The 16,189-nt window shown below is 35.4% G+C and overlaps 1 protein-coding gene across 2 annotated transcripts in view; it reads left to right on the forward strand.

The window, feature by feature from the left end:
• Positions 1–1,027: 1,027 nt before the first annotated feature.
• The window catches only part of KCNH7 (potassium voltage-gated channel subfamily H member 7), a 498,464-nt gene continuing 483,302 nt past the window's right edge, over positions 1,028–16,189 (forward strand). For both annotated transcript variants that reach the window (XM_033231287.1, XM_033231288.1), the window contains exons 1-2: positions 1,028–1,351; positions 3,022–3,252. In XM_033231287.1, coding sequence (XP_033087178.1) covers positions 1,276–1,351; positions 3,022–3,252 — 307 coding nt within the window. In that variant the 5' untranslated portion in view covers positions 1,028–1,275. The remainder of the gene's footprint in view (positions 1,352–3,021; positions 3,253–16,189) is intronic.

Genomic DNA, 16,189 nt, shown 5'->3' on the forward strand with positions numbered 1-16,189 from the left:
AGTGTGTTCCGGAGATGAGTGGCATCGGAGGTCACAGCCAAGGCTGGTAACTCTTAGCCCCACCCACCTTTTGTTCCTTCCCCTTGGCGCTCAGCCTCACCTATTTCAAACTCTTTCCTTGTTTTGTACTAGTCGCTCGCAATCTTTGGCCTTCTCGTCTTTGGCCGTCTCATCTTTCTCGCAGCCTACGGCACCTGGAGACCAAATCAACCCCCAATCTTGCAACCCTCCAGGGACTCAGGCAGAAACTGGGCATGCTCAGCGGCACGGGCAGCTTTCAGTCTTTCCGAGGCGCGGCTCAGCGCTGGGCAGGGACCCGCGTGTCAATTCAGTTCGGGCTTCGGCACCCACCTCCGCTGAACCCAGGGATCCAAGCTGCACCCTGAGGCTAATTCTGCACCCTTAGGTGGTTCATTCTCAATCTTCAACTTGCTGAGCGCCAACAGAGCTTACAAATATTCCTCATTAAGAAACTGCTTTCCCACCTGTGTTTTCCTTGCAGCTAAGGGTGCTTTAGCTACTGCGGCGTGAGGAGCTCAGGGACGGAGCCCTGTGGCTGGTGGCCGCAGAGATCACCTTCCCAGAGTAGCTGTTTGTCACTGAGTTTTGGAGATTTCTTGGCTGGCTTCCGCTAAAGCACGCTTGAGTAATCCGAGCTGTGGCGGCGCCCAAGCTACCAGGATAAAGGGAGCGTGTGTGTGTGTGTGTGTGTGTGTGTGTGTGTGTGTGTGTTAGGGGGAGAGGGCGGGGATAGAAACGTCAACCCCCCCGACCCCCAGCCTCCTTTTCTCTCTCTCCTTCCTGCGAAAGCCGCACAAGTCTTCCAACCCCCCTCAGCCATTCCTCACTGCTCTGGGCAACCGCCAGGTTAAGCCCATTTGCACTGGGAAATTGGCGCTGTTTGGGAGAAGAGAAACAGATCGATTGCCCTTGTGACTCCCCGCCCCCTTCCCACCCCACCCCCACCGCTCCCTCCCTCCTTCCCTCCCCCGCCACCTCCCCTCACCCCGCCTCCTTCCCGTTCCCCACCCCCAAACCCTCTCACCCGCGGCAGTCCGGTGCGAGGCCCCTCCGGAAGGTGAGGGGAATGGATTGGACTCCGGTGGGGAAAGCGGGTGTCTAGAAGTGGTGCTAATGGGAAGAGAATTCTGGTTTCAAAAGAGGATGCTCTGCCACAAAGAGCGACTCGCGCGCTGGCCTGGGCTCTAGCCGAGGAGAGATCCCGGGAGAACTCCAGAGCTCCGGGAGACCGCTCCTCGGAAGACTGGGGCCAACATGCCTGTGCGCAGGGGCCATGTGGCACCACAAAATACATTTCTGGGGACCATCATTCGGAAATTTGAAGGGCAAAGTAAGTTCATTTGTTCTCTTCTCTCGCCCTCGCTTTCTGCCTTGATAGTGCACTTGGCGTCCACCGCTTCCAAGCTGGGGAGACCGGCAACTCCAGGCTCTGTCAAGTTAAGAGGCTATGAAACCGAGCCAGGAGGTTCGAGTGGCAGCGGGAGTGTTATTCTTCTGATATTAATTTTGATTTACATTTTAGATTACGGTCTCCATTATAGAAGGCAATTTGATCCTCCTCTACCACTGCTCCATTATCTGCCTTGCTACTTAATGTCCTACTATTCTACTATCTTAAAGGGAACGTGCTAGGATAACATGGGTTTATATTTTGAGATTGTTTTACTGTAGACTTTTTGAAAGTCGGAAGCAGAGCAGACCACACTATTCGAACAAGAGAATGTAAATGGTAGTAGCGATGTAAATGGCTATGCAAACTATATTTTACCTTTGTTAAACTGCAAGGCAGTGGTATGACACGGATACTTGCTTGCTATTAGTTTATAGAAGCTAAATGTTGTATTGAATCAATGCAAATATATCCTAAGCAGGATAATTTGGAAAAGCAGTATCTTTTATCTCTGCTGGTTTCCAATGCAAATGGCTCATTATTCAAAATAATATTTCTATTCTTTTATTATCCCCTTAACATTTCTATCTAGAAATTTAAAAATTGAAGTGTAATAAGTAAATCCCACAAAGACTGAATGCACAGAAATTTAATGTTCTCATGTGGACTAAATATAGGGAATACATTTTTGCTATATAAGTATATTAATTTAAAATCCTATATTTGTTAACTTATCTTCAACCTTTTCTTAAAACTATATTAATACATTTGTATGCCATATATTTTGCGGTTATTTCAACACTGCATTTAGTGACGTGAGGATCTGGTACCTTGCGTACAAAATAAACTTGTATATCCTGCTTCACAATGTATTTGGAAATAGTAAATACAATCTGTGATATAAATTAATAAGCTTTTTGTATTAAAAATTCCTGCTACTACACACAAAAAAAGGATCTCCCAAAGTAAAAGTAAAAAGTGTTATCATGATATTCACTGAGTGTGTGTAAATATTTTTCTTTTGGAAAATATATATTATGAAAAGTTGAACCTTTGCCTTATTGAATTGCTATTAAATATGAAGTAGTTTCATTACTAAAGCTAGTTGCCTTTGTTTTTAACATGATGTGTGTAACATGCCTAAGAGAGATAGAGAGAAGCCAAAGAATAATAACTACTTTGAGAAAGTTGTATTCAAAGGGCCAAGGTTGAAATGAGAAATCTTACAACTACAAAATGTTTCACTGTTTGACTTTGAAAATATTTACATTACAATCAAATGACATTCTGAAAATATCAATGGGCAGCTGCTTGTCTGAGGGCCCACTAGGATCCTCAGCAGTTGCAGGGCTTGAGAGCTAGACTATTTGGGAAATTCTATTCTTGCAATTTGAAGAGTGGTTTCTTAATACTTTCTGTTAAAATTACTTAGGATCATTAATCTCACATTTAAAGTTTCTGGGGTTTCTTTTTTCATAAAGTATAGGGAAATTAATAATTTGGGGAAGCACCTGCATTTCAGAGCTCTTATTATGCAACAAATTGCTTCAGTGTTATGGAGAATATTGTGGAAGCTTTTTCAAAGATGCCATGCTATCTTCTTATTACAGATAAAAAATTTATCATCGCAAATGCCAGAGTGCAGAACTGTGCCATCATTTATTGCAACGATGGGTTCTGTGAGATGACTGGCTTCTCCAGGCCAGATGTCATGCAAAAGCCATGCACCTGCGACTTTCTCCATGGACCTGAGACCAAGAGGCATGATATTGCCCAAATTGCCCAGGCATTGCTGGGGTCAGAAGAGAGAAAAGTGGAGGTCACCTACTATCACAAAAATGGTAAAATTTGTCTATTTAATATTCCTTCTATTTGATCCCATTGAAAAGAAATTTTGACTGTTAAAAGTTCATATGCAAAGAAGCCCAAAATGTTCAGTTGTAGATGTATGCTTTCCTTATAGTATTTTGAGATCCAACATGTATGGGTATTCTGATTAGTGATCTGGGAGAAACAATTTTTTCTTTGAATAAGATTACTGTGATCTCTTCAAAAGTACAGTAATATAATGTCACTCAGGTTAAAAATGCTACAAATCAGTCTTAGATGCTACTTTCTTTAAGGAATTATAGAAAGATCAACAATTTACTGTTGCATTGGTATGCATTTGGTAGGTGAGAAATACAGATACAGTGTTATTTGTTTGAACTTTAAAATACTCCACAAAGCAAGTTTATGTTGAAAACTATATCTAAAACTAAAACTATTACAGTTATGTCTCTTGGCCCTTTAGCTTTAGTTGATAGGCAACACCTCTTGTTTCTTTTCCTCCTTCTTATACAAGATTAAGGATGATAAATAGGTACTTATACGTTGATCCAGTTAACCTGTGTATTTTCAAACAATAAAGGCTGTTTATGTAGTCAAGATTTGTCCTAAACTAAGAAATGAGGAAAAAATTATGATACTGTGGAGTTATTAGTATTGATTTTTATAACTACAGCAAAACTGGCATCTTAAACTTAAGGTCATACCTCAACTTCAAGGGCAGCACCTCCTTCTGTCAAACTTGCTATGAGAGCAATAAGAGTTACATACAATAGTTCTCTTAAAAAACTGCACATGTAATAGATAGGCATGCCTTAAATACACAATAGATATGTAAATGAACTCACATATATGAATACCCAGATATGCCCATTTTAAGGTGTGTGTGTGTGTGTATATATATATAGATATCAGATTCCTGAATATCTATATATCTATATCTATAACGGTATTTGACAATTTGGGGCTTAAAGGTAAAATTATTTTTAAAACTTGAATGTTATAGTTAATTTTGTGGATATTTCATCATCATCTATTTCTTTTTATTCCACTAACAGAAATTACTGAGGCAGAGGGGTAGCTGTTCAGATTTTTAGAAAACTCTTCAGATTTTGATAAATATGTAATGTGCCATGGCCTATATCATATAATGACTCATCATTTGGTAAACTAGACAGAAAAAAAGACAGCAAGGAAAAGGTTTCACTCTTACTCTTATTTTCTTATAATTCAATGTACAATGTACAATTCTTAATTATTACATTTTCCTTAACATGAACTTCAGTGGTTACAAAACATTACTAAAAACAGGTTTGTATAACTTTGTAGTAATCTGGAATGAAAGCAATTATATAGTTATCAAACAGATAGAAATTGGTTTTAAAGTTCTTCCCACGTTTCTCATACTTTTCAATGAGTAGTGTTGGCATACTAGAAATAGCCTAATTGTTCTGTTGTCTTGAAAACATTTATTGGATTGAGCTCTCACTACCCAAATGTAACTCATGTCTTTCGAGTATCTGATGCCAACAATCTGGACTTTTGGAATAATTTGAATGTCTGACATTTTTTCCTATTGAATATTTATTATGATGCCAACACAGTCTATATTGTGGTAACTTCAGTGAATGTTGGTCCATCTTTGGTCATTATGTTTTGTAGACCATTTCAGGGTTTTTTCCAACTCCTAGAATTTAAGTATGACATTAATCTGGACAGTCCAAATTGCTCAGATACCAGGTATATCTTTCAGAGTGTTTTCAAGTAGAAGTTATCTATTATAGCACAAGTGGCATGATGATGTTTTGAAAGTTGTGAAATGTGGGTGTGTAAAATGATCTCAAAACACTGTAAAATGGCAATTTAATAAGAATCACAAATATGATTAATTCCTATTAAATTATTGAATTTTCTGTGTTGAACATATTAGTACATTGACAAATACAAATCTTTCTATTTGAATGATTTTCTTGGTTATATGCATTAAAACTCCCTTGTTTTCAGAAAAGGACTTTTGATTTGGAGGATTGTTTAGGTATAAAAAAATTAACCTTTGGTAAAACGTTTGATTCTGTTGACTTCCTTTTCAGGTGTAACTCAGTCTTCAAGGATTTAAATATCTTTAGCATTAACTATAAAATCTACCTATTTTGCTTTGATTGGTATGGAAAACATGAGATAATGGACCAGGCATTTTCTTTTTATTTAATATTTTAAGAAAAATATTAATTTGAATGACCTTTTTAGATACTGATGACACAGTTGTACTTGTTTGCTTTGAATGTAATAACATTGTGTTTTGGCTGCTAATAGAATCTTCAGTGTATCTTAGTTATATATATATGACAACTACAAAATTAGTTAGAGCTTATGAGATACAAATTCTTGGACAGTCTCATCTCTTAGAGATAAGACTACTGCCAGCTTCTCTACATTTACAAAAGCGGGAAGGGGGAAAATCACCAATATATTTGTTGGTTTGTTTCTCAAAGTTTCCTTAATTCTTTATTATTATGTCATTGACTTTTGAGTTTTTTTATTTCTTAACTGTATATAGTAAATGCTTCTTTTACTTATTCTTTATTTAGCATTTCACAAGAATATGAAGAGTGATGTAATAAGCCCAATGAACAAATTAACAGAAAGTTTATATATTCTGTTTCCATTTCTTCCATTTGCTCTTACTGAAGGAGTAAAAATACGACCGAGGCATTATTTTGGAAAGCTTGTTCTCTAAAGTGGCCCAGAGGCTTTATAAGCAATTTAAACCCGTGATCTATGCAATGAGTTCACACTGATGCGGTTCATGGTGAACTGCATGATCGTCATTTTGCAACACCATTTCCTACTATGCTTCTGTATGTGATTGTGCTAGGTACAATTAAACTTGCTGTTTATCAGCATATCAATTTTTAAAAACCTAGTTATTTGCAGTAGGAATATTTGACAGCTCTTCCTTTGAGGATTCTATTTTACAGTTTAAGTCATTATTGCATAAATCATCCTTGGCAGCTGTGAAGTATTGCTTGAGGTGATAAAGCTGTAAATCTTTTGACATAAAACTCTAATTATACAAAACTATAATTATGCTATGACTTATATAAGGATGGGCATGTATTTTAATAGCATAATACATTCATTTAAAAACACTTTTCAGCAACAAAGATTAAAAAATAGCAAAGACTTCAGTTATTAACTAGTTCATAGTTTTAGATGATGCGAATGGAAAGGAAATAGAAAAATAATAGTTCAGTTAGGCCCCACAACTAAGTTTATCCCTCATCTGGTTTGGAGTACGTCATAGAATAGAGCTAGCTAGTTTAAGTGCTAAACCCCTTCAGGCATATTTAGAAATGTGACTTTGACCTTAAATTATCAAGCAACTTTAAGCATTTGAAAAAACAAAGTATATTTCTCCAGGAGAAATAAATGTCTTTACTCAGTAAGAGAGTAGGACTTAAAATATATTATTTTTTGAAGTTGGAGCATTCTTATATTTTTGCCATTATGCTTTCATGCACACTACAGTAGCAATTTTGCTAACAAATCAGAAATATATAGTGCTACTTTTCTTATCTTCACACTGCTTTTAAAGAACTGAAGAAGGATAAGGGACTGAGAGAAGTCCTTGCCTAATCCAGTCAGATATCAGTACAAAGTTTCAGAGGTAGAGTTTGATTAACTAAACTCAGAAGAGGTCTTGGTTTGACAACATTGAATTTACTATGTCTGGAAATTATGTGGAAAGATCTTCTAGAAACAGCTCTGCTTTTGTGAATCAAGGTGAAGCTGTATACTGAGTGCCTCCTCTCTCTCACATAACATACCAGGCACCATAAGAACAGTAGGAAGAGATACAAAGGAAGATGCAACCTGATGTCTGCTTGCAGGACATTTGTATTACAGAGTGACTAATGTTCATTTTCATCTTCTAAATCTCAGCTGTTTGCATAAAATTATTTTTAATGGAAAAAGAGTATTTGGACTATGGGGTTGTTAATTGCATAGAGAACCTGCAAAATTTATTATTAATTGCTATTTTCCTTCTATTCCCCAAATTTAAAATAAACGTGCTTATGTGTATCTTTTTTCACCATTGTCATGTATACATAATAATGTATTAAAGAAGCAATGAAGTTTAGTTAAAATTTTATTAGTACAAACAGAAATTTCACAAAATTTCATAATAGCTTTATATAAGTTATATGGCATATAAAACATTCAGCTCTCTTAATTCTTGGATTGTGTAGAAGACATACAGATGGTAGTTTTTTAGACAAGAACAAAAATATATTTTGTGTGTGTGTGATTCAAGCAATGAGAAAGATTTTCAGAGCGTATCTTGCCTAGAGTTTGCTTGGGTGTTCATTTTAACTTTCTGTTTATACATTTTTATATTCTATTCAGTAGACTACTGCAACAACAGTAATCCTAAAATTCGTTTTCCCTTATGTGCATACATTTTATATCATCTCACCAACTTTGCATATCATCCAGAATTCAGATTTGATCAGGTGTAATTGTTGATAAAATAGGCATTATCAAGGAATGCTCTTCCCCACAATTTGAAAACTATTTCAGTATTGTACGAAGTGAAACCAAATGCCCTAAAACTGTGGCTGAGCTCTGTTTATCAGTTACTTTTCACCATTCACCAACATCATACCTCTAAGAAATTCTGATGCCAACAAGAAGCCATGTTGTCAGCCAGCTTGAGGGAGAACTTCTTAGTTATTTTCACACCCAAGGGGCTTGAGAACAGGTCGGTTTAGGACTGAAGGAACAGGATAAGTTTAACAGGAGAAACTTGTTTCTACTGGCTTCCAAAGGTTTTTGGTTAGTTGGTTGGTTGGTTGGTTGGTTGTTTTGGTTTTGTTGCTGTTGTTGTTTGGTACAAATAACCTCCGAATCCATTGCTGGCAATCTAGCCTGCCAGGAGAGTCCCTGGTTAGTTGAGCCACAGGGAAGTAACAGTTGGGGTATGAAGTTTTCAGGTGTCATCATTCATCTGTGATCTATACTAGAAATTTTGGTGTCATTTTCCATTTTTCTCCATCCCTCAGCTCCCTAAACCCAACTAGTCACCAAATCCTTTCAATCTTTACTTCAGAACTATCTTTCAATTCTACCTCCACTTTTCCAACCACTTCGAAGTGGTCTAATGAAAGCTTGCTGTCCTTCTGAAGTATTCAAGTTTCTAGTTTCTCTCCTCCGATTCATCCTCTATATGCTGAGAGAGAGCTATTCCTGAAACACGAATCACCTATGCTGATGGCTTATTAGCGCCAAGAATCACTGAAAGTAAATTTTATATATTGAAAAGTGGATACAAACCATCTCATAAAATATATATTCTTATTATTCCCATTTTGTGGAAATAACACTGAGGCCCAGAGAGACTGAATAATTTGCCAAATTGCACATAACTCATGCACAGTGGAGTCTGAGCCCTTAACAACTTTGTCTTACTCCTGCTCGATGTACCTATATCAAACTTGTTTTCAGTCATTAAACCAGGATACTGGCTGGCTTCAGAATTGAATTCACTTGGACTTCAAGTATGGTGTTGTCTTACTCTTTTCCTTTTGTGATAACAAAATACCTTAGGGTGAGTAACTTATAAACAATAGAGATGTATTTCTCACAGTTTTGCAGGCTGGGAAGCCCAAGATCAAGGCATCAGCAGACTCTGGGACTGGTGAAGGCTGGCTCTTTGCTTTCAAGATGGCAGTTTATTGCTGTGGCCTCACATGGCAGAATGCAGAGGGCTAAAAGGGGTAGTCAGCTCTCTTAAACCTCTTAAAGGCATTAATCCCATTCAGGAGAGTGGAGCCCATATGACTTAATCACACCCCAAAATCTACACTTCTTACTACTCTCATGTTGGGGTTGAAGTTCCAACATAAATTTTTGAAGGAACACATACATCCAAACCATCATAGGTACGTTTAGAAAAATCCAGTTGCATTCCCATCTCTGATAACAACTAGATGAACTCGTTGGAGTTTACCTTCTTCATGCCTCAATTTTCTTTACTGATAACAATTTGGAGAATATCATCTATGTTGTTAGGCTTATTGAGTGCGTCTCATACAATAAAGAACACAGCATTATTTCTGGCATAGTTTCCATAATGTATTCAATAAATATCAATTAGTTGAATATATTGCCACTTTCGTCTCTCCCACAAATCTTATGATCCAGTCATTCTTCATTGCTCAGAGTTTCTTTAAAAAGTAATGTATTTTTCTTCTACTAAGACTCTGTTTAACCTTTAGAAGTTTTTCTTTACCTATAATGAATACTTCAAAGACTTTCTAAATGGATTGCCCTTCCCTCAGCTTCTTACCCTAAAGAAGCCATCATTCTTCTTTCAAAGACAGATCAAAAGACTTCTCTGTGAAGTCCTTCCTGATGTTCCCACTATTTGCACCCTGTCTCCTCATAGCACTTGGTTCTAGACTCCAGGGTAGCTTCTGAAGTGTGCTCCTTGTTATTACATATTATTGTAGTCAATTTAGTCTATTTTTAGTTTATTCAGAGAAAATAGCAAGTCTTATTAATTTCTGTGTCCAGGATATATGGTAGGGTAACTAGTACGAAGTGAGTGCACTGTTAGTATTCACTTAAAGAATGAAGAGAAGATGAAAAATGGTACCATACAGTTAGAAAAAAAAAAAAACCAGATTAAGTTAATAAGATCTGGGGGAAAGTATGTTATAGGAAAAGTGTAATGCTTTGATTTTTTTTCATTTTCTTAAGAATACTTCTAAAATATTAAAAACAATTTTTACCTTAATTGTATTAATGGCCATATGTTTTGTTTAGTAATCTAAGATATTAAATCATCCTCATAGCCTGAAAATATATGAATATGAATAGCTAGAAAAATATTTAGTGAACAGTTATAATCTATTCACCATAAATTATTAACCTATTATCTAAGTGTCAATCACTTGCTACCCCACCAATGACTTACTAGTGTCTCCAACAATCTCTAATAGTCCAAACCAGAGTTTTCTTCTGTTCTTTTCTAACTTGATTTCCTTGCTGTGGTTGACGCAATTATATAACTAACTGAATATGTTACACACTCTATTGGCATTTTATATCTAGTGCAACTATTTATCTCCCCATGTTTTCTTGAAAATTCTTAATCAGTAATGAAGCTTGATTTCAGCGTTATACAATAATGGCAATGTAAAATGTAAAATGATAAAGTTAGGTTATTAATAATTAATTATTATAATTGCCAAATGAATATTTTATCTCTCTTTACTGTGCTGTCTGCATTTAGCAATAGTACTGAACTACCAAGAAGCAATAGAGTCAGGTAGCTATAAGGCACTAATTATAGTAGTGAGAAAATATGTCTTATTATTGAACAATTAAGAAAGTTAATGGGTTATGAGAAAATAGAATTCCAGGTTCTCATGGCTGTGACTGAATATTCCATAATCTCTGCCTCATCCTCCTTTAATTTACATTAAATATCTAATTAAGAAAAGCAAAGGGCTCTTTCCATGATAGCTTGAATCATGGCTGAGGCGTCTTCTATGACTTTTCCCAAGTTAAAGTAGGCCTGCTTGTGTGCAAACTTGTCCTTTTCATGATTCCCACTGTTTTGTAGAATGTCTCACACTACTTTTTACTCAGAAAATGGGTAAAAACAGCTGTGGCTGGTGCTCAGTGGGCAGGAATTCAAGGGAGGAGTGAGAGAGGACTGTGGGTACATTTCTGCCTTTAGTTGGCTCATTTTGTAAAATGATTTAAAACTAGACTGTGCCGGGCGGGACATGTGAGGTTCCCCGAGCCACACGGCTTTTGCTTACCTGCGCTTTCTTTCCAGATGAGTCAGAATACAGTGTAACAGCAAGTGGACTCTCACCATTGTGGGTTTTCTTGTTTCCTTTTTCTGTTTTTATTTTGTTCCTTCCCTTTTATTTTGAGATCTTTAGGAGTGTTTTTATTTATCATTCTTTCTTAATTTTGATAGGACATTAATTCTTCTGCATTTCTGGAAACATTTGTTTTGAGAAAAATGTAATAACTGCATGAGTTCAAGACAGCTTAAAATGTCTGTTGCCCATCATATAGATTATTGTCTTGTAGCTTCAAAACACTCTTCTTACTTATATTCAGTGAAGTCTGTATCAATGACTTAAGATGATGGGCATGATGACAAACATTAAAATACAAATTAGTGGTGGTTTTATAACAAGTAACAAAGAAAAAGTAATAAAAATCCATTCGTGCTAAAAAAGATTACATGTTGTAACACAATCTTAAGGCATTTGCATATACTAATTAGGATTATATCAATTGGACAAAATCAATGTTAGAGCTATGCAAGGTTGCATGGTGTGTGAATACTTTTAAATGAAGTTTCTGTTTACCTCTTTTAGCTAAATCCATTAAAATCTCTTCTTGGTTTGCTAAAAAGTATATGTATACCATCTGTTTTATTTAATAATGATATTAATCATTTGATCTTTAGCTGTACCTTTATTCAAGGGGTTTACATGCAACAGATGTGCTCTTCAGATTTTAATTTCTGTGGTTGCATGCAATAGACACCAGCCCTCTACTCAGTATAGATCTTCTCCCAAAGGTCTAACATTGAGTTCCAAGTCAGTGACTGGTTCTTCATACAAATTGCTTTAATTTAACTGTTTTAGGAGCAGATATTATCCCATTTTACAGATAAGTTAAACTGAGGTTCAGAGAAGTTAAGTACTAACCATCACAGAGCAATGTGGAAGTGTGGCTTATGATTTACATTTATCTATGCTTGCAAACTCTACCACATTGCCTCCAAATGATACCTCTTAAACCTCAACCTACTCTATTCTGTATTTCCTAGTTCCAGTTCTTAACCATAGATTCTATCGATTATCCAAGTTTTAAATCTGATTAACTTAATTCACATCAAAGAGTGAATAAAGCAAGGCATTTTGCATTTTTAACAGAACTTTATTAATAAAAATGAATATCAGGCAGAGTGTTAGATTTTAGTAGAATGAGGATAGCTAGTATATGCTTATAATCTACATCATTTTAAATGGTATTCTTTTTTGATCTTACAGTGTCTCAGTTTTGGACTATATATTGTATGACTGACTTAGATTTTGGGGGCATTTTTGGTTAAGATCCCCTCAGTTACTATATGTCTAGTCTTCATCCACGAAATCAGGAAGAAATTTCCTAAGAGTATTATGATTCAGTAGCAGGGCCATACATGGTGTCCTTTTCCCCTCTGCTTCCCACAAGAAAGTTTTATTTCCTGGCAAGATTACGTGATGTAACAAAATTCACCACTAGTATTTTAAAGGGAACGCATAAATATACTGTGTGGAGAGCATCTGGTTTATTTAAAACGCCTCCAATTTTCTACATCTTGAGCCAAATGTCACACTCACTTCCTGTTACACAGCCTACTAACTCGTTTCCCTGAGCTCCTCCTAAAGGCCATCATCATCAGGACTCCACCCTTTGACCACTGGGTTTCTTCTTCCTGAGATAGCCTTAATGTCCCCTCCCTGCACCCTTCATCAACTCTCCTCCACTTTTAAGCAAATTCTGTATGACTTCAATCTCTGCTCATTTCTAAGTCTCTAAGTCCCTCAGGCAGCCTCCTCCACATTTCTCGCATATTTTCCTTTTCTCTATTGGAAAATTTATGAAATTGTGTTGTATTAATTTGTTTCTATTTCTGTCTTTCCAACTCTATGTTGAATATTTTGAAGGGACTTATTAAGGCAGTTATTAAAAAGTAAAAGAAATGGTGGGAGAGCAAAGAACAGACTTACGAGAACCCAGCAATACACCCATTTACAGATGAATATGTGTGAAAGGTGTCAGAGTCTGGAAAGATATCATTCATTCATTCATTCACCATCTTGTGCTGGTCATTTTGCTGCTATGAGAATGGTGAAAATCAATAACTTACATTGTTTATTAACTGAGAAATTAATTATTAACTTGCTGCCATATGGTTTATATATTATAAAGCAGTTTATTCTAATACTTAATAACCTGTAACTCATTATAAAAATACATAACAAATAACTCTTCTTAGTTAGCCTAGGGAAAAGGTGAATGGTCAGAAGAGTTCAGATAGATCCCTGATGCCAACACAGTTGACTGATTCTGATGGAACATCCACAAGTTCAATAAAAGGGAGAATATCTCTACATGTTCTCATAATAATACGTGCACGTTTACAAACCATCCCAGCCCTCCCTGGATCTCCTCAGTTAAATACACAAAATACTTACTCAACCTTGCAATTATACTGATGTATTTTTCTGCTATTTTTCTCCACACATTGGACGCAGCTTCATACTTACACTGGTCTCACAACACATTTCATTCTTTTTTCCAAATCTTGGGTCATGGGTTGAGATTGTAAGGCCTGTATGATATCAGAAGACACTTCATCAGTCACATCCTGATACAGGATTTCGCCACTTCAACAAGGACTTGTATCTCTACTCACTCTCTGTCTCTGTCAAAGTGATTTAACTTCACTGTTGAAAAATTAGAAAATACAGAGAGAAAATAGAAAAAAAGCCCCATAATCTTAAGACTAAGAGATACCCACTGTTACAATGATGGCATGTAGTGCAGCTATAATTTTTCTACACAAATACACACATGTGAGCATTCATGCATGTTTTTAGCAAGACCAGGACAGCACTACATATATCACAGTTTGTGGCTTGTTATCCTCACTGAGAAATTTCTGCTGAACATGATTATTTTTTTTTAATGATTACATAACATTTATACACAGACCATAATTGTTTTAATATCCACAGAATATTACCAATAATTATTACTTAATAATAATTGAGCACTTGACTATTTCTAACTTTTTACTATTGTACAAATGTACCAAAAGTCTGTTCAATCATCTTGACCACCTGTAATTTTTTTCCTTACTAAATACTCTTAGAAGTATAATTACTACATAACGGTATACCTATCCTAAAACTTTTGATACTTCTTGTCAAACTATAACTCCAAAAAGGAATGTATTTAACTGCACATTTTATGTGTCTAATAAAACTTGGCATTCTTTTTAATTTTTGTTGATCCAGTAGAAAGAGTACCTTATTGTCTGATCACTAAATGTAATCCAGTTCAATTTCTGTTGAAATTTGTTGAATTTTGCAATTCAATTTTTATTGAAAAACACGTGTAGAAAATATTTGAGGCAATTTATTTTCCTATTAAAAAACATGCTAAGTATTTTGAAACCTAGGAGCAATGAGGATATCTTGAATAGCTGAGTATCCTCGCTGGATGCCCCCACTTCACACCAGCTTCACTCTTTTAAAAACTGTTCTTCACATTCACATTTTCATTTCAGTAATTTGCTGGCATTTTTCCAAGCCTTAGATTCAGAAACTGATACCAAGTCTTCACTATTTAAATAATTTGCTATTTAAAAGTTCAAACATTCCTTGAACTTTTTCTCCTTTCTATGTGGAATAAGTTGGATTTTAAGTTATTTTCAGTATTATATATTTCAATATTTCTTATTTATTATCTAAATATACTATGATGAAAATTATAACTAATGAAAGAGCTTTTCTTCAGTGGTCTTATTTGAATATATGTATATATATTATATATTCCGATTAAAATATGCTAAATATATATATATAGTTTTGCTGAGATGCAAAGTGATGGCCAGGAAAGTTAGCAAAGTCATAATAAATAAACATTCTTCTAGGATATCATGTAACAGAAGTGAAATGCACTTATGAAATGCCACTTATACTGACATGAAATGCTCAAAATTACATATGATATGTGAGGAAAGATATAAGCAACAGAATTATAACACAGTATTAGATAAACTGCTAAATTTATTCCAATATAATAGTATTGAAACAAATGCAGCAAAGGATTATTCTCTTCCTAAGCTGCCTTACTTAACCAAGACATGCAGAGCTCTGGTAATCTGATCTTTCTAGCTGTGACTCATTGTCAGGTCTTCCCTCCAGGTGTTCTTTATAATGAATGTCACTTAACCAAGGCTCAGTAGGATTTATGGATTCCCAGATTGCTCTTCTCAGAATTTGCCCCCCAATGAAGGACTACACAAAAATGCCATTAATGATGCACAACCTCAACTGTCCTATTAGCTGGCATCTATTCATTCTAAAATTGCAGAAGTTGTTTCTTTGCAGGTCATGTTTCCAGAGTAAGCAGAAGGTGTCCTAGTAAAATGTCATACCCAGCAACATTGTTTATTTTAAATATATTCACTGTGTATGGTGTGAGTTACACAACATTCTGTCTTAATTACTGGCTCCCTCAGTAATTTCAATGATGAATTTTCCTCTGAAGAATACTTCATCTCAAAGAGTTAATACTTTTTGTTATTAATCTAAACTTTTTGAAAATATGAAGAATCCTGATTACAGCTTTACATCTTTACCAAGTAAGGTTTTATAATATCATTCTTGATTTTTCTTCAATATTAGAAAAAAATAGAAATAAAATATAGAAAAGAAATACTATATTTTTCTACGACATAGAAAATAAAACTAAATGTTGGCAGAGCTAATGCTCTGCTACAGAAATGAAAGTTAATTTTGAGTGTAAAAGAATAGAGAAAAGTATTTTCATGGGTACTTCTTATATGGCAATTAAAAAATAACTGGTAACATTTAAATTTTCTTTTCCAGAAGATAATTAGAGATTTTAGACTATTGGCATTTAAAAATCTATAAATTTAAAATATAAAATATAAAGAATGAAGATGAAGCCTATTCTTTTAACCACTATAGTTGCATGGTGAAATTCCTGGAAAAGACAAAAGAAATCTCAGGCATTGAATTTTCATTCCAGCAAAAGTTATGTATGCTAACTTCTGTTAAAGATTCCAAAAAACATGGACTAAAAAAGACCAGAGACTTTTTCTAAAAAAATAAAGAC

The sequence above is a fragment of the Trachypithecus francoisi genome, unplaced genomic scaffold, assembly GCF_009764315.1.
Source record: "Trachypithecus francoisi isolate TF-2019V2 unplaced genomic scaffold, Tfra_2.0 Lachesis_group13, whole genome shotgun sequence".
NCBI classification, from domain to species: Eukaryota; Metazoa; Chordata; class Mammalia; order Primates; family Cercopithecidae; genus Trachypithecus; species Trachypithecus francoisi.